This window comes from Hevea brasiliensis, chromosome 1 (assembly GCF_030052815.1).
Source record: "Hevea brasiliensis isolate MT/VB/25A 57/8 chromosome 1, ASM3005281v1, whole genome shotgun sequence".
Classification (NCBI taxonomy): domain Eukaryota; kingdom Viridiplantae; phylum Streptophyta; class Magnoliopsida; order Malpighiales; family Euphorbiaceae; genus Hevea; species Hevea brasiliensis.
Genome location: NC_079493.1, coordinates 105,366,954 through 105,387,060, shown reverse-complemented (window position 1 = coordinate 105,387,060; position 20,107 = coordinate 105,366,954). Strand labels below are relative to the sequence as shown.

The 20,107-nt window shown below is 33.5% G+C and overlaps 1 protein-coding gene across 2 annotated transcripts; it reads left to right on the top strand.

The window, feature by feature from the left end:
- Window positions 1–13,306: 13,306 nt before the first annotated feature.
- LOC110667161 (uncharacterized) lies at window positions 13,307–20,107 on the top strand. 2 transcript variants are annotated; one of them, XM_058146427.1, is made up of 9 exons: window positions 13,307–13,450; window positions 13,958–14,023; window positions 14,773–15,096; window positions 15,304–15,396; window positions 15,923–16,067; window positions 16,176–16,286; window positions 16,371–16,453; window positions 16,538–16,595; window positions 19,735–20,107. In XM_058146427.1, the coding sequence occupies exons 3-9, from the start codon at window positions 14,803–14,805 to the stop codon at window positions 19,812–19,814; spliced, it is 864 nt and encodes a 287-aa protein (XP_058002410.1). In that variant the 5' UTR covers window positions 13,307–13,450; window positions 13,958–14,023; window positions 14,773–14,802; the 3' UTR covers window positions 19,815–20,107. The 2 variants fall into 2 exon arrangements, with proteins under 2 accessions (XP_058002410.1, XP_058002407.1); XM_058146424.1 differs by lacking the exon at window positions 13,958–14,023 and having other exon boundaries at window positions 13,308–13,450.

Here is a 20,107-nt window from a genome sequence, read left to right as displayed (position 1 = left end):
CACCTGCGAATACTGTAAAATTGAGGCTAGAACTGAACACTTTCAGATAAAAGGAAGGAGAGTCACTCAATGATGCATGGGAGAGATACAAAGACCTTCAAAGGGAATGTCCACACCATGGCCTAGAAGATTGGCTCATTGTTCAAAATTTCTATAATGGATCGCTACCATCCACAAGGAGTTCAGTCGACTCAGCAGTAGGAGGGGACCTCATGGAGAAAACAATGACTAAAGCTTTAGAATTACTGGAAAGGTTGCATACCATAACTTCGAGTGGTTAAACGAGAGGGGAGATGTAAGAAAGATAGCAGGGATCCTAGAATTGGATGCCCTCAGCATGATTAATGCCTAGTTTGACCAGCTCACAAAAGACTTGATAGGATGTAGGCCAACGTAGTGGGATCAAGCAATCAATACTGCAAAAGCTGTGGGGGAGGTCATGCAACTTTAGAATGTAGTCATTACAATGAGCCTTCAATAGAGCAGCTGAACTATGTGAACAATAGAGGGAACTTCAACTAGAGACAGGTCAATAACCCTTATTTAAATACTTATAACCCTGGATGAAGGAACCACCCCCATTTTCATGGTCCAATTCACAAAATCTGCAAAATCATCCAATAAATAAATAGCAGGGATATAGGCCACCACCACCAGGTTTCTAAAATAGAGGTCAGAATTGTAACACCCCTATGTTCGGTAGTGCGTTCTACTGTTTCAATGACCAGTATTGTCTGGACAGCTAGGATGCCTAGAACTATACTTAGATATGGATGAGGAGACATAGAATAATGAAATACAAGAAAAGGAAAGACAAGAAAAATAAAGGAAAAATAATAGCAATGAAATGTAACCAAGTTAAACGAGCCGAGAACCCTAGCGATGGGTGACCGCACCGGGAAGTCACGGCGTGGACCGTTGACTAGCCCTGAACCGCGGGGAACCCTGAAAAATATTTTTAGGACTTAAATAAATACCTATTAAAGTATAAATACCATTAGAAATATCAAATAAAAATTAATTAATTAGTACAAAGAAAAGTGAGAAATCGAAAAACGGACAAAACCCGGTGTTACCGAAAAATCGGGAATGCAACCCGAACAGGGGCATTGTGGTCATTTGACATCCTGAGTTGTCTTTTGACCTAAATGTCCATTAAAAATACATGATATTACACTTGGAAAATATAATGAAAAATTAAATTAGTGGTACCTAATGTAAATAGTAAAAATGGAGAGTTAAATGTGGGAAAATGAAAGTTAAGATTAAACTAATAATTAATTTTGGCATAGTGCTCCACTAACTCATTTAAGTGGACCACTAACTCACCCTTTAGACAGCAGATTGAACTTCATCTTCAAGCTCCCAAATTCAGCCGAAAATGGTGAAAAGAAGATCCACCATAGTCGTCCACTTGAAAGCTTCATGCAAGCTTGATTTAAGCTTCGTTCTTGGCACCTTTCTTCACTAAAAGTTGTCCATACACCTTAGGCAGTAGATTGGCAGCAAGAAGACCAAGTTTTGGAGAGATTTTGAAGAGTTTCCAAAGTGGTAAGTTTGCATTTTTGGTTAGTTCTTCATTAAAGTTAGTAAGGAGGTTATGGGTACTTGAATTGTAGAAAGAATTTTGGAGTTTGATGTTCTAGGGGAGATGTTTATTTTTGGCAGCCATGGAAATTCTTTGAGGACAGTTTATTTTGCTTGTAAATGGTAGATTAAAGGATTGATTAAATGTTTATGTGTGTAGGAATTTATTTGGGTAATGTATACTTAGTATATGTGAATGTGTATTTGAAATTTGAAGCTTGGAAATTAATAGAATGTAAATGCATGAATCGGCAGCCTGGTTTGGTGAACCATAAGGATGTTATTTTATGTTTGGTTTATGGAATATTAATGTTGAATTGCAGTAGTTGTTAAGGCAGCTTGGGTATATGTATGGTGGTGTAAGGTTCGACATGTAAATGAGCATGAATAGATGATTAAATTGTTGTAATTGAGTTTGACAAATTCTGCACTTATTGGTGTATGTTGAATGTGATTGTAAGCTTCCAAAATGATCAACAATATGTGGTAAAATATGTTTAGATTATGGCACAAACCAGAATGGGCATGAATGTGAAGTTTGGTAAGTGTTAAAGGTGACCTTTGATGAGTATGAACAAAATACAATAGGGCAGTTTGTGTTTTGGGCTTAAAACCTTAAGTGTGCGGCTCTAATTGGTATGAGACCAATTGGAGGTGAAACTAGGCACAAAATGTGCCAACTTTCATGAAGGAAGCTTATCAAAATTCTGCTTGTAAGGTAACTTGAAAAATGACCAAATTCGGATTAGCCATCAATCTCTTGAATTAAAAATGCTAGAAATTGTTTCTAGTGTCCTGTTTACATCTTTAATCTCTTAAAAGGCAGAACTTGATTTTCTAATTCATAAAAAAAGCTTTAGAAGCTATTCAAGGGCTGACATAGGTGTTCTTGGTGTGGACAAGCTAGAGGGATAACATTTGGTGTCCTGAAGACGAATCTCAAAGGCGCAAACACACTGCAGTGCATCAAGAGGTTAGTGTGTTTGTTCTTGATTTAATCTAGAGTTCTAAAATTAATCTGATTAATTTTAAAATCTTAAATGGCAAATACAGATCCAAAAACATATTAAAAGAGTTTTAATATGTTGTTTATCATTGAAATCAAATAGATAAAAATAAATCTTGCATGATGCATGTGACCCTAGGTGAAAAATTTTTGAATTCAATGGTATAAACTTGTGTTTTTCACGCTTCCGTTCTTTCACATTCTTCCACTAACTGACTCCTTCACAGAACCTTAACCATAGGGATCTGCTTTGATCGAAGTTGTCTTATCTGATAATCCACTATGGCAATATGTTGCTCCTCGAACATCAAGTCCTCACCCAACTCCACCGTATCTGGCTACAGCACATGAGAAGGATCAGGAATGTACTTTCTAAGCATGGAGATGTGGAACATTGAGTGGACATGAGAAAGGCTCGGTGGTAACTCTAGCCAGTAGGCAACTGCTCCTACTCTGTCTGTGATCTCAAAAGGCCCTATGTATTAGGGTGCCAGTTTGCCTTTCTTTCGAAACCTCATGACTCCCTTCATAAGGGAGACATTTAGGAACACATAGTCACCCATTGCAAATTCTACATCTTTCCACCTTGGATCTGCATAACTCTTTTGCCTACTGAAAACTGTCTTTAAACGTTCCCCAATCAAAGGAACCATATCTGAAGTAGACTGCACCAAATCTAAATCATATACTCTCACATCTCCAACTTTTATCTAACATAGAGGGGATCTACACTTCCTACTATATAATGCCTCATAAAGTGCCCTTCTGAAATAACTACCATTACATGCACCTTATCGAAAGTCATTGTTGATCCTATTTGGCCATTGAAGTATTAGCAAGACTTTTCTCCATGATAAAAGCACCTGTACTTCTTAGTTCTATCATATTATGAGCTTCTAGTCTACTTTTACAAAAAGGTCAATGTACCAACTCCTGCCTGTCTTATGTAATCAGCTGCATAGAACTCCATCCAAATGCCGAACATCCATATGCAATCTATCAATATTGGAAAGTGGACTGGGTCTTTTCTCTAACCTAACAAAAGTCTATGTATTTCAGAATAACTTAGTTAGCATGACTTTATCATTTTCTATTCCTCTAGAATGAGTTTTCTTTTTTTTAACTTCAACCTGAAATCTCCTTACTATTTGACATACTTTTCAACACATTGGCACTTAGATTAAGGCTCCACTACTCTCTTAACCTATCATTTTCCATAAGTTCTCCTTTTTCACCTTTGTGCCTCTTCCTTTGAAGATGTCCATCCCATTATCAAATTTGAGCCTTTATTTATATCTTAGTCTAACATGATTACTAGCTTCACTACTTTTAAAATTTTAGCACTACGATTGTTCCTACAAATACATCATTCATGTTATATAACACAGTAGTGTTGACCTACTACTTGTGCTCTACAACACATGCAATTCACCATGAAAAGTTCCAATTGTTCCTCCTTCCCCTACTTGACCATTTGAACATTATTATTCCCTACTATCCTTTGTAGAAAATTACTCATTATTGTTAGTTAGGGGCTCCTTAACCTATAAGTTCCATCAAAACTAACATGGCAGTGGGAAATATGTGTTGTACTACAATCCTATACAAGATATTTCACGTGTTCACTCTCCTTGATATAGCCACATTTATTGCCCACAGCTTTTCAAATTTTAGCCTTAAATTTATCCATCAGTGAAAGTTTCATCCATTGAATCTCATCCATAGATAGCACTCCCTCCAGCTTATAGTTCAAAAGGGCTACAAGCCCTGGTAACTAATTTCATCTAACTCCGATAATTACCCTAATCGTCCATCCATCCTTAACATTAGGTATGCACTTACCGTCATTCTTATATCAAGAGATTGTGTATGAACTGGTGCTTACCAAACTCTCAAATAAATGGGTCACCTCGACCACTGCATTCATACACAACCCTCTAAAGCCAAAAGCACTTACTAAACTTGAAGAGAAGGAGAAATATCCTCCTACAGTGAACTACATATGATTTCATATAATAATGTTTAACCCATGTCTCTTGGTCTTTTTCTTCAAATTTTATCATCTCATTGCAAAAATTGTGCTCTACCCATAAGGTATCAATTGCACCAGCCATCTATTGTACCACCCTCCTACCTGAAAAAACATTTTATAATTTATTAACTTTGCTTATACTCGATCTATATTTTATACCTATCATCATTCATATCGTGCCCCTAACTTTTACTATATTCTGAAAGATATCTCTCACTACTAGATCCTTCCAATACAAACTCCACCCTTACCTATAATCATTATTTTGATCATTGAACTTCCTAATGACTTACAACCACCTATACCCGTCACTTCCCTTTCTAACCCTACTGTTGTTCTGTCATTATTGCTTTATTGAAAAGTGACCCTGTTGATCACACTAAAGACATTCCCCTAACATTCATAACAAATCTTTAACAACCTTCTCATTATCTCAATAGTCTACCTAAAGCCTATGTGTCATTATCCCTTATTCTTTTCTCATCAGGCATAATTGAATCCATTAGGTTGACTTTTATTCAATTTACTACCTACTGACTTTACTTCTCTGCCTAATAGGATAGTTCAAGCTACCATTGCACACCCTATAACTACTACTTGCTTTGGTTGCATACTTTACTTAACTTTCCTCATATTGTCAATAATCTAAAGGGTTCTTATCCCATTGCCCCTTATTCTACTTTAGGGACAGAAAACAGATGAAGTCTAATCCAAATCCTACAACTCTGAGCTCTAGGTTCAAGCTCCTAACATTGCATCAATTATAACCTGCTAGGAGTTATGCACTTCTGGGTTCCATACCTTGACAAAGGTTTTCCCTAATGTTGTCCTTTTCTAAGCTCTCTATCCTTACTTTTTTGTTTACCTTGTTTAACTTTCCTAGAACTGCATTTTGCCTCCTCTGTATCTTGACTCTACTCTTCCTAATCTTATTATAATTTGAACCTTTCAGTTTGTTTTTGAGCTAACTCCTTTTTATCTTACCCAAATTTGAACTTTGACCATTTTACTTTTTAACTCTATTCTCTTTCTTGACCTGATTATAATATCGGAAATGTATCTTTTTATTGTCTCTACCAAGTCATCTACACCTCGATGTTACTTAGAATTGGTTTTTTTACCACTCTAACTAGTGCTTCCACTAACATTCAGGCTATCTCTCCTGTTACATTTGGACCCACTATTTTAACCTTCCTTTTTACACTTTTTCTATCTACTAATATCCTATGATTTATCTTTGTTGACCTAATGCCCTTACCCTTTCCTATGCTTAGAGCATACTCTTGTGTTGAGCAGTAAGAAGCTAAGAAAGAACTCAGGGATTAGTAGTCACACATTCACTACGCAATCTTTGTTCTTGTCTATTAGACTACAGGCTACGCTCTACTACCTCGAGGAGGAGATCTACAAAGATACTATTTTCCCATTTCCACTCAATTAGCCAAAACTTAAGATACTGGGTACCTAAACCCATCATTAAATTCAAAGACTTTATGTCCATCATGATTTGATGATTTATGTTTCCTACAGTGAAACTTGTACCCCTCTAGGACACTAGAGCCAACAACTCTCTATCACATACTATAATCCCACATAGGATGCCATTCTGTAGGTCACCAACATTGGTAGTAATCTGCTATCTCTCTTGAAGGATATTACCATACTCTGCAGCACAACTGATGGTAAAAGAGGTACCATATCTACTACATTGCCACAACTACATAAGGCTATCAGCTTTCTTATTATACTATAGACTTTTCTAAAACATCTTTTCATAGGCTATAACAGTATTCGTAACCTTCAATCTACTTTAGGAATTAGAACCACACTCTACATTTCACTGTCACACAAAGAGTACTATCTTTATCAAACTCTAGGTAAAAGTACACTGTAATGACAAAACTAAGATCCCATACCTGAGACCAAATGGTCCCACTCTGTGAATGCTACCTTTACTTTGTGACTATACTGAAACCTCTAATCTTAAAGCAACTCCTCATATAACTCTAGCTCATGTGAGAGTGACCGAGTCATTAACTCTGGTTACCATCCAACTATAATCTTTTAACATTCTAATTGAAGGGTTTTAAATCCCTATTTAGGAGTTCCAAACTCCTTTGTAGAATTAGAACTCTGTTCTGGCATAACTGTATCAAAATAGAGGCTGTCTGCAAACACCCTTAGGAAACACATTAGGGATGCACGTAGTTCTATACAATAATCCTATGTCAATACTGTAATCTGCAGCTTACAACACAAACATTGAGAACATTACATAGTTACTACGGTGCATTTCAACAGACTAGGTTTCCTAATCTCTTGTCTCTCTTAAACTCACTAATAGCATAAACTTAATGTGACGGGGCTATCCACTGATGACTGCCAGTAGTGATAGCCTCACCCCTATTTAAGGCAACTATACTACCATAACTCGCCTTTATGTACTCATTCCTTGCATTAGATCGGCACATCATTTAGCCCCACTATGATAGAAACGCAACATTTTTTTGGAGTACATATTCCTAAGGCAAACTTTAACGCATTTGCTAACTTTAACTCACATCACCATGTACTCCACAAAAATTGAACCACTAAACTAAAGCACTCTTACACTCTCCAAGGAATAATGCAAAATCTAAAAACAAGGAATTATAAAAAAAGACGAAATAGAATCCTATACTCCGCATATGACAACTCTAGTTACACACTTTCCCATGAATCTAAAGCCTAAGCTCTGATACCAACTTTGTCACGACCTAAATTATGGGTTGGACCAGCATTAGGACTTGAGTCAGTATAAGGCCCCCAAAGCCCACAGTAAGCCTAACTATTTTAGCCCAACCATGAATCCCATATTCTAAGTCTCAATTCAAGAAACTAACCGGACAGAGTCTGACCTTAACCTGGATTATCCAACTTGGAGTTCTTGACTCACTCGACCTGTAATCACAAAATATATCCATTTGGGGAGCTCAGCTCACCCTCATAATACTTATTAAAGGCTCGAAGAAAATACTACGAAGTTCATGGGACCCATCGAATTTTTTATGTCAGAAAATTTTGAAATTTATATCACCGCAAAGCTCTTGCCAAGTAGAGCACGCCGGTGATCTCAGAATCTCCGTGGGGTTCCTAGTCTAGGAGAAATCTAGCCCAAAAGTGGAAATAGGCTAAAACTTTCCAGGCTTGAATTGGACAAATAGCTTGACAAAAATTTATGTTCTTAGTGTCTTTGGAAAGCTCTCAAAGTGTAGAGGTTGATTGGGACTGGACCCAATCCGATTGGTGACCAGATCGACCATAATCGACCTTACAAGTTGAAGAGTCGTGCTGCTCATAGGAGGGACTTCAACTCGATTTTTCGGCTTCCTAGGGCTGCAGCCAGCGGTGGGGATGGTTGCTGGTGGTGTTCCGGTGAGCTGGGGAGGAGGGGGAGGTAGTGGTCGGTGGTGGGGAGGAGAGAGGAGAGAGAAAATGAAGAGGGAAGGGGAGGTGCCTAGTGCGACACAGGAGGGAGGAAGAAAAAGGGAAAATGGGCCGGTTCGATTCAACTGGCCCGATCCAGTCCTATTTGATTCAGCCGATTCGGTTCAAGGTACCCGAAATTGAATTTTTTTACTCTGCCCTAGGTCCCAAAATGAGGCCTAAAAATTCCATAAAAATTATAGAAAATTCAAAAAAATTTGTGGAGTCCAAATATATTTTTAAATTTGCCATGTGACTTTTAAATTAATTTTTAAAAATAGATGAAATTTATTGTCTTAAGAAAATCAAACCCAATTTTAAAAATCTAGAAAATTCAAATTTAATTTCCATAATATTTAACAAAGTAAAATATTATAATTTACATATAAAATAATTATTTAAAAATTCAGGGTGTTACAGGAGAAGGGTATGAGTAGAAGAGAAAAAACATGTTGAGAGAAAAATAAGGGAGGATAAGAGAGAAATAAGTAGGAGATTATTAGATAGTTTAGGTATAAAAAATAATTATAGAACTAAATAATTAATAGAGTCAAATTACAATGACTAACTAATGTATTTTTTCAAAATATAGGGATTAACTAATTATTTTTACTAAAATAGAGGAATTAAATAATAGTTTAACTAGTATTAACTAATAGAAAAATTAATGGAGGAACTAAACAGTTTATGAAATCTAAATAAGAGGACTAAATAGTATATTTCTCATAATATAGAGATCAAATAATTAATTTCATTAAAATATAGAAACTAAACAATAATTTACTCTTATTAAAATATTTTATTTTTTATTTTAATACTACTATTTATATTACTATAATTATCATGCATAAATATTTGAATTTATTATATTATTTTTTTGTTTAACTTTGTTATATTGTTACAATCGTAAATATGATCTAATTAGTATGGTATTAAATATCGGTACTAATAGAATGCCAATATCCTGTGGACTTAATGTTGCCATGAAAATTTTCCATCTCATCCCAACAATTTTGTTATATTATATTGTTTTATTGTTATGATCGTAAATATGATCTAATTAGCATAGTATTAAAATTCTATACTAATAGAATGGCAATATCATGTCCACTTGACATTATCATGAGAAAAATGAAAATAACCTAATATCATGTCACTCTCTTCAGTCTGTCTCTCACTTTTTCTTTTCTTTTATTATTTTTATGTCTTTTTCTTTCTCTTTCTCTTTCTCTTTTATCCCTCTGTATATTTTTATTGCAATAATTTCAAATTAATAAATAATAAATAAAAAAATACATAAAAACATAGTAATTAATAGTGATATATTATCAATAAACAAGAGGAAGGGATCTTTGCAACTAGTTCAGAGATAGTATAATGAAGATGTTTTGCTTGAAAATATAATTTGAAATTGATTTGTTTTAACAAAGAAATTTTTATAATATGAACTTTATTAAAAACAAAATTATAAGAAACTTATAAGGCAGAGAAAGCTTTTTGGACACAGAGATCAGCTCGATTCTTTCTCATACAGAACATATAAAATAAAACACTATTTACAGACTAGGACTCTCGGACTTAACAAACTCTGAAGTCTGCATCGTAACTTCAATAATATAGACTCAATTATTACATATGACTTTTATAGAAGAAAAGGACACAATAATTTTGACACGCTTTAATAGTACAAATAGATGAAGCTGTAAAGATTCCAAATAATGCTTCTTGACATCATTTATGACGATAATTTGCTTGAGAAAAATCATAGCCATAATAGTCATCCTCATTTTGAGGTGTAAATTCCTCAGGAGCTTCGATCTGCCTGGCTGTTTCTATAACATTTCTTTCTCTTACTTCAAAGTTTAATTCGTCATCGATGTCACTACTCTTCTCTGAAGACTTTGAAACTTGATCATAAGCCATTTTTAAGAGTTTTTTAAAATCTTCTAGAGACTTGACACCTGGTAAAAGAGCTTGAAGTTTGCTTTTGTTTGTCAAAAAATTAGCTTTGTTGGGGTAGAAGCTAATTGAGCTTTAACTCCATGATGTTGTAACCATTTTGTAATCTCCTTTTGACAAGCTAACTGGAGTTTAAACTTTGACCACCATTTAACTCTAAAAGTTCTTTGTAATATTGCATATGAATTCTCTTGATCTTGTGCGACATCAAAGGCCCAAGAGAAAATCCAAGGAACTCCAAATGTAAAAGAATAAGAAAGCACTGGATTTAACTTTAAATTCTTCATTTCTCTTTTATAAAGATCAAATCCTTCCCAGATTTGTAAAGTCATAATTTCTCTAATGAGACCAAAATAACTCCACCAATTTAAGAACCAGTGAGGAAAGTGTGAGGGACATGTCTTTGACCAGGAAAAGAACCAAGTGTGAGTCCAGTTCCTGACAAAAAAGGCATTCCACCTTGCAGTCTTGTAATCAAAATAATTGTAACAAGCTAGCTTAAAATTAATTGAGAACTTCTTTCCTATGTAATGGCTTTGCTTCCAATCTATAATTGTTAAAATCTTATTAATTTTAGCTTTGCTATAAGAGATCTTGTGAGGTTCCTTCTCATCAAATACATGCTCAAGTTTGATAGAGCAGGAATCTACAAGTATTAATTCATAAAATTTTCTATTTTTGTAAGGGTTTTCTTGGATAAAATAATGGTTTGGTTGAAATAAGTTTTGGATGATGTCTGGTTAATTTGGGTTATTAAAGTTTCCATTAAAAATTTTGAGTTCTAGGATTGTAATGTGTTTTGCAATAGGTTTAGTATAAAACTTGGTTGGGTTAAAGGTTAGGCTTTTTAATAATGCTTCAGTGTAATTAGAGGCAAATTTTGTTTGTGGGGAGGAGGAAGAGGCTTTAGAGCTGGAGGCTTTGGGTACTAATGTAAAGGATTCTTTAAGAGATGTATTGGAAGGAGAAGTGGGTCTAATTAATCTTGAATTAATTGGAGGAGGTGAAGGCTGTAATGGTACATAAGTATTTTTTATATAATCGTCAACTGTAATTTTCTTTTTAATAGGAGTGCTCATTAATTTTGATCTTAAGCTTTTCCCTGTAAAAATTCATGTGTAAGAAAATCAAGTAAAGAGTTAGAAGATCCTTTGATATATTCAATTATAAAATCAAAACATCCTAAAAGAGTTTGTCATCTTGCAAAAACTTATTTTGAAACCAAATTTCTAACATATTTTTGTAAAACATCTTCAGCAACTGAACAATCAATGCGTAATAAAAATTTTTTGTTTACTAAATCATCTTGAAATTTTGTAATATATAAAACAATAGATAAAACTTCTTTTTTAATTGTAGAATAATTTGTGTGGGTTGCATAATCTCTTTTTGGGATGTTCCAATTATATAATTGATTTTCAATTTTAACAATATCAGAATCTAATATATCAAACTCTTGATGGTTAAAGATTCAGATGGAATGGAAGAAGAAGAAGAAGAAAGATCTCTTCTACTCATGGACCGGAACAAAGAAGATATTATAGTAATAGGAATGAGAAACTTATTGCGATCTAGTAAATTGATTATTTATATAAACAAAATTTCATTTAATTAGAATTTATATATATAATTTTATCATTTATTGGTCTTTGTAAATATATGAACGTAATTGATATTTTTTTTTAATAATGTAAATAATATAGATTAAGGGTATTTTTTGTTAGTTTGAAAATTCATTCACTCATTCACACATTTATATATAAAAAAATAAAAATAAAATAAAAAAATTATATTATAGAATAAATAAATTATAGATTTATAGTATCAATCTAAAATTGATATTATATAAATGACTTCATTTTATAGTTTTCACTAATTTATAAGAGTCATTTTAATTTTTTATATAATATATATTCTAAAAACACAAAATAATAAATATTTTAAAATTTATTAATTGATTAATATTTAAATTTTTTAAAATTATATATATAAAAATAAATTACGGGTATATACAATAAATTAAAATAAAACTAATATTATGAAAAATGCTTAATGAAGAATATCATAGATTTAAGTTATAATTATTAATTTTGTTTAATTAAAAATATTTAAAAATAGCTTTTTAATTAATTAAATAATTAAACTATATTAATATTAACCATTATAAAAATAAAAAAAATAATAAAATTGACCTGCATTCATTAAAACAACGTTATTTCACAAGAAAAATCTAAACCGAAACCCTCAGATTTTTTTTTGTCCCTTTAACATGCGGCCGCCGCCTACCCAGTCACAAACCATATTTGAAGATAGACTCGTTTCTCTCTAAAACTGACACGCTCACAGCACACCGATACCTATTTTTTTTTAATAATGTAAATAATATAGATTAAAGGTATTTTTTGTTAGTTTGAAAATTCATTCACTCATTCACACATTTATATATAAAAAAATAAAAATAAAATAAAATAAAAAAATATATTATAAAATAAATAAATTATAGATTTATAGTATCAATCTAAAATTGATATTATATAAATGACTTCATTTTATAGTTTTCACTAATTTATAAGAGTCATTTTAATTTTTTATATAATATATATTCTTAAAACACAAAATAATAAATATTTTAAAATTTATTAATTGATTAATATTTAAATTTTTTAAAATTATATATATAAAAATAAATTACGGGTATATACAATAAATTAAAATAAAACTAATATTATGAAAAATGCTTAATAAAGAATATCATAGATTTAAGTTATAATTATTAATTTTGTTTAATTAAAAAATATTTAAAATTTAACTTTTTAATTAATTAAAATAATTAAACTATATTAATATTAATCATTATAAAAATAAAAAAAAATAAAATTGAGCTGCATTCGATTAAAACAACTTAGTTTCACAGAAAAATCTAAACCTAAACCTTCAGATTTTTTTTTTTATCCCTTCAACGTGCGGCCGCCGCCTACCCAGTCACAAACCATATTTGAAGACTCATTTCTCAGTCATTCCACACCCATTAAAATAAAATTAATATTATAAAAAATACTTAATGAAGAATATCATAAATTTAAGTTATAATTATTAATTTTATTTAATTAAAAAATATTTAAAATTCACAAGAAAAATCTAAATCTAAACCTAAACCCTCAGATTTTTTTTTTTTTTTATCCCTTCCGCCGCCTCGTTTCTCTCTAAAACTACTGACACGCTCAGCACACCGATACCCTCACTGTCATCGCCCCGCAATCTCGTCGAGTCATTCCTCACCCATCAAGCTCGTCCATCCCACGACCCTCAAGCTCGCCGCAGCTCAGAAATCTTTGCTTCTTGCCGCTCGTCCCTTCGACTCCTCCCTCTTATCTCAAGCTCCTCCCTGCTCTTCAGCTGAGGTAAGTTCATCTTCCATATCTTCTGCTAAATATTGTCTAAACATGTCTGATTTTGAGTTATTCTGGTCATTACAAGATTCATGGGGTTTGAGTCACCTTATAGATAAACCTGAAATTGAAATTTTTTTCTTCAAAGGCTATGGTTATTGATTTCGGAAATGGGATGTGTTTTGTTCTATATTGTCAAAAACCATTTTTATTTTTCTCAAAATTATTAACTATGAATTATACTGCTTTTGTGAATATGTTTATTTTTTCTTTTTTATTTCCCTAACTTTTTTTTTACCCATTTCTTCTGCTAGGCCATTTTTTATTTTATTTCATTTGTTCTTGATTGATGCTATCACCTTCAAATCATTTCTTCAAGTTGAGAACTTGCTGGCTGCTGCTGATAATTTATGTCAACATTTAGTACCATTTCTTATTCTTTAAGTTATAATCTTATAATTATAATTGCTTAACATTTTTTTCCGTAATAATTGCTTAACATTGGCTTCTGCTATTTAGGGTATTTTGAGATGTCAACATTAGGTAACAGTGAGGCTGCCTCTGTTTCTCGGCCATCTGAGAGTTGTAAAGATTACGTTTCCATGAATATTTCAAAAGATTAGTGTTGTATTTATGAACTTGTTGTTTTATAATTCGTGATTTAATATGTTGTTATTTGACATGTTTGATACAATTTATATACTATGATTAATATTTTTATCATGTTTTATGTATTATGTTTGTTTAAATTATATAAACTTTGGTGAATATTTAATGTGATATGTTTAATTGTTTCTAAAAGTTTTTCTTTTGCAACACTTTATTGAAGTTTCTCTATAGTTTCAGGTTCAGGTTTCCTATCTTTTTCCCCCCTTATTTGCCAGCAAAAAGGATAATAAAATAATGGGTTTGGGCCGGTTAGGGAAGTATGCTGTTACTAGTTATCGGATTTAGTGTGGGTTGGGGTAATGAAATATATATTTCATTTGGGTTTAAGACAGGCATGGGTAGTTATATTCTTCACGGGTTTGGGTTCAGATAAATTGAAATTCCTGGGTACCCTACCCATTGTACTATTTGGTTCAACCTCCATACTTATCTGGTTACTCTCTCTCTCTCTCTCTCTCTCTCTCTCTCTCTCTCTCTTTATGTTTGCATAAGATTGTGTGCGAGTAACAGAGGTTTTAATTTGTTGGTCTTGTGAATTTTGCTGCAATTTTAATACCAAGATGGAGACTCAAAGAAAGAAAAGAAAAGAACATAAAATTTGTTTTCATGAACTTGTAGTCTCGGTCTCCCCCATTTCTTTGAATTTATTATATTTTGTTTTCTAGTTGAAGGCTAATTTATTGGGAAGTGAAGAAATGTTACGGCCATGTGGGATAAAGGGGCAGAAGCGGAAGAAGAGAGAGGAGAGATATGATAAAGAGGAAGATGAAGTGGAAGCCGAAGAGCAATCCATAGAAAGAGCGAAAAGAGCTATGGTTGAAGAAAAAGAAATGGCTATGGAAACCAGCGGGAAGGAAGAAGAAGAATTAGAAGGGCAAACACATGAAATGGCAGGCATCCCAATTGTTCCCAGTGATTTAAAAACAAAAAAGCCTGGGCTTATATTTGTGCTTGAGAGGGCCTCTTTGGAAGTTGCTAAAGTTGGAAAGGTGTGTAATGCTCATTGGGGTCCTTTTTTCTTATAGATGCTTTTGGGTCGATGAAAGTTTTGCATAAATGAATATAGATGTTAGTTGTGTGACTGTAAATTGCATTAATTGGAGTCGAATTATGGCTTTAGGCTCTTAAGATTGTAGATTTTGTTTTATCAGTTTGTCCAAGATTTCTACTCTATCTAATTAGTTCTCTTCGTGCAGAGTTACCAGATTTTGAATTCTGACGATCATGCAAATTTCTTGCGGAAAAATAACAAAAATCCAGCTGATTATAGGCCTGATATTGTTTATCAGGTTAGTGCATTTTAGGATTCATTGCTATTGTTTGCCGCCAATTATTTTTCTTTAAGTCCCAGTTTAGAACCATTATTGGTCTCGGTTTTATTTGGTTATAGACACAGTATAAATGTTGGTCAATGATGTGAGTTGCCTTAATAACTGAGGCTTCTTTTGGTTAGCTTGCTTTTCTTTTTCTGAGCAAAAATCAAAAAGCGAAATTTGTTAAACATGCAATAAAAGCAAACAATTTATTGAAATATAAATAAATAATTCTCTCTCTCTCTCTCTCTCTCTCTCTCTCTTATGAAGTGTTATACTTTCTTATTCTTACATTTGTTTTTAAGCAAAATCAAAATCAGTAAAAAGTGCATTTTAGAAAGCGCAAACAAACCAGGTTGAGGCTAAAGTTAATGATATGTTATTTCTGAAAGGAAGAAATCATTTTGGAATAGGGATGACATGGAAATTTTTTTTGCCATGTTAAAACCTCATTTCAAATTAATTTTGTTTCTTATGTTATGATTGTTGATGATGATGCCAGGCTCTCCTATCAATATTAGATAGTCCAGTAAATAAGGCTGGGAGGTTGCGAGCTGTGTATGTGAAAACAGATAAGGGTGTTCTTTTTGAAGTTAAACCACATGTGCGTATACCAAGGACATATAAACGATTTGCTGGAATTATGTGTAAGTTAAGCTAATCTGATCCAGTCACTTAAATATAATGCTGATTGTCATGATCTTTTGTTTGCTTTGAGGTGCTCTTACTGTTTACTACCTTATTAAATCTTGCAGTGCAGCTGCTTCAGAAACTGAGTATAACTGCTGTTGGTAAGCGTGAGAAGCTTTTGCGTGTAATCAAGAATCCTGTGACCCAGTACCTGCCTGTCAACTCTCGTAAAATAGGTAAGCTTCAAGTTTTTCAGCTGTTCCCTTTAATGGACAATTACTACTTGCTAGCAATGATAGATTTTCTGGTTTTTGCATCAGGGTTCTCATATAGTTCAGAAAAACTGGTTAAAATGAACAAGTATGTAGCTGCAGTCAGTGATGATGTGGATATTGTTTTTGTGGTATGTTCAAAACTAACAAATGCTTTTATACCACTTGCTTTCTCATTGAGACTTGTAGCCTGATCTCTCACCTTATAAGTCCAGGTTGGTGCAACGGCCCATGGAAAAATTGATTGTGATTATATAGATGATTTCATAGCAAGTAAGTTCTTCCTAGATCACTTACTTCCTTTTATGTAATTATATTTCTATTAAAATTTGCATTTTTCTTATTGTGCATGTGAATTTTTCCATTTTATATTAAAACAAAAAATTCTTGTTTTGCCCGTGCTTTTGTGATAGCTTTTTCCCTCCCCACTTTTCCTGTTCCTTAGTCTAAATCTTATAAGCTGATGGCTCACAATTTTTAGTTCATGTAAAGATCCAAGTCTTATCCATCAAGATCTGGCTGTGTTGAAGTCTATGGATCAAAAGCTGACTTAATGTAATTGTAACACTTTCTTATTAAGTATTTTCTTGCGTTTATATCTGATTAACAAGAAAAGTAATGTATAGCATGCATGCCTGTCTTCTTGTCAATACTTTTGCTTATTTCTGGAATTTAGACTCGTAAGTCTGGTTATACTTAGATTTGAGTTAATTTGGTTGGCTTTCTGAATTATATTCAGCTTTTCTTCTATTTTATGGTTTGAATCCATTTCCAACAAGTGCAGATTATCGCTAAGATGGGCAATGGAAACCTAATTGGATAATGTTAGCAATTGGATTACCAAAACAAGTAGATTGATTTTAGGGGACAATTAGTACTATTCTTACTTTTAATCTATTGGAGAGAAGGTTGCAGGATTTCTTGGCCATAGATGGGGAAATTTTTAATAGCCCTATGCATTATGATTGGTTCTTATCTGTCTTAGCATAACAGTTCACTACAACTCAATTCAACTCAATTAAGCTTTTATCCCAAAAATTTGGGGTCGGCTACATAGATTCTCTTTCTCCACTTTAAATGATTTTGGGTTAAATCCTCCGAAATGTATAATGCTTCTAGGTCATGTTGTATTACTCTTCTCCAAGTCAATTTAGGTTTATTCCTTCTTTTCTTTCTATCCTCTAACCTAATGTGCTCTACTTGTCTAACTGGAGCCTCCGTGTGTCTATGCTTCACATGACCAAACCACCTCAATCTCTCTTCTCTCAACTTATCCTCAATTGGCACCACTCCTACCTTTTCTCTAATTCTCCCATAATCATTACGGACTTTATCTAGTCTAGTTTGGCCATTCATTCACTTTAACATTCTCATCTTCGCAACTCTCATTTTACATATATACGATTCCTTCAGTGTCCAACACTTTCTACCATATAACATGGCCAGTCATATGGCTGTACGGTAAAATTTTCCTTTCAACTTATTGGGAATTTTGCGATCACATAAAACTCTTGTGGCATGTCTCCACTTCAACCATCCAGCTTTAATCCTATGACTTAACATTCTTCTCACATCCCTCATCTACTTGAAGGACTGAGCCGAGATATTTAAAGTGATTACTTTGGGACAGTACCACTCTATCCAAATGAACTCCTTCCCTATCATCAGTTCGGCCTTCACTGAACTTGCAATGTATATATTCTGTCTTCGTTCTACTTAATTTAAAGCCCTTTGACTCTAGAGTACTTTTCCAAAGCTCTAGCTTTCTATTGACTCATTCTCGTGTCTCATCTATCAAAACTATGTTATCTGCAAACATCGTGCACCAAGAGATATTGTGAATATTCATGAACTTGATCCACATTCAAGATGTCTAATCAACCTAATGCAATGTATGTATTGTGAATATCAAAACTTGCCTTATAAGAATAAAGGCTGTTACGGCCTTTAAGTAATAGTCGGTGATAGCCTTTACCTTTTAGTAACGGCTGTTATGTACCAAATTTTAAAATCCCGTTATTTAACAACGATAACAGCAATGGCAGGGCAATTTTCCTTTACATAATGGTTGTTATGTAATGTCCGCTATTTAAAACCATGATTCCTCCTTCCTAGTTTCTGGTTAAGAACATCTCTGTTGATTGAAGCTTAAGCTCCCGTTCTATTTTCCTTGCCACATCCATCTGGGATGTCCATTGCCACATCCATCTGGGATGTCCATTTCATGCGAACGGATTCTTACTTGGATGTCCTCTCATAATCCGTTGAGAAAGTACCCCATATGGTACTGGTTGGAGATCCTTGAGCCGTGCGAGCTACAAAATCATCAATAAATTCTTGTAGACCCCAGCTAAGGCCATACGGTTTCTTGTTGCCTCTCACCTCAATAACACTGCTCAATGATAAAGTTTCCGTTAAAAGTTGGGATATAAACTTTCAAACGGAATTCTTAAGGTTCCCACTGATTTTGTCTATTCTCTCCATGTTCTCGCCAAGTCTTTTGTCTCTTATTACCACGAGTTCCAACAACCTGAGCGTAGCCACCATTTTCTTGATCAAATTCATCATTGCTAACAGTTGGTCTACAGCCTGCTGGATTACGTTGAGCAGCAGATGGGTTGTGAGCATATTCTTGTTCTCCTCTTCCTCCATCTTCTGCACTCATTATCACCCATCCTAATTGCATCCAGCCTGTTGCAGATTTCCTCCATTTGTCACTTTGAATCTCTGTTCCATAGCCTGCAGCTGTGACAGCCCTTGTTCTTGAGCAATAGGCTGGTTGTGTCCTACTGCCTGCCACATCAGATATTCCTGCTCTGATGCCAACATATGCAGTGAATTGCTAAAGAAAATTAGCAAACACTGATTTTCTAAACATAAGGAACTCTGAAACTGGGTATTGATTCTCTGTTCTTAGTAAAATTTTGAAGTCTGATACAAAATAACAGAAAGACATGCTTTTATATTTCATGTGGAATCCTAAATCTGCTGAGAAAAGGAAGTGAAGACCCTAAACAAAAAAATAACTAAGAGGAATAAGAATCCTTTTTAAAATAAGAAACCAAAAAACCAAAACCAAAACCAACCAACTTAAAATAGGAAAACTAACTGAGCTTATTTTTCTTTTCCTACATCACAATCTTTTGTAGCTTTTTGGAGCACAATTATACAAAGTTGTCCTGGATGTTGGCATACAATTCATGTTGAGAATCCATTAATTAACATGGTTTGGTATGTTCACTAATATGCATGGGATTTGGGCAGTGATTTCCTTATTTTCATTAGAAATTTGCTTTTCATGTCATGGGGATATTTATCTGATAGCATCAACTTCACTTAAGATTGTACCATCCATATATATATTATTTGCATTCCGACCAGTTCATTTCTGGCTTAATTTTTTTCCCACCAGTTTCTGGATATCCGCTGAGCGCTGCCTGGTGTATCTCAAGGATTTGTGAGGCTGTGGCTGACAAATGGGATGTATTGTAAGCTGTTATTGTTTAAAGTCGAATGAGAGCTGGTTGTTGCCCGACTGCCATTTTTTTCCCCTCAACCATGAGCAGAATTACAAAAGTTGAAGATTATCGTGAGATGCTGAAACTAAAAGTTAGAATAGAATAGTTGCAGATATAGCGAAATCACCAAGGTTGCCCATTAGAGTAATTTCTTATCTATCACCTTATCGATTATTTATGTAGAAGTATTCTTGCGTATATCATTTAATATTTGTTATGAATTTCTGATTAAATAACTCATTCTAAGAAAATATTTTTTAAACTAAA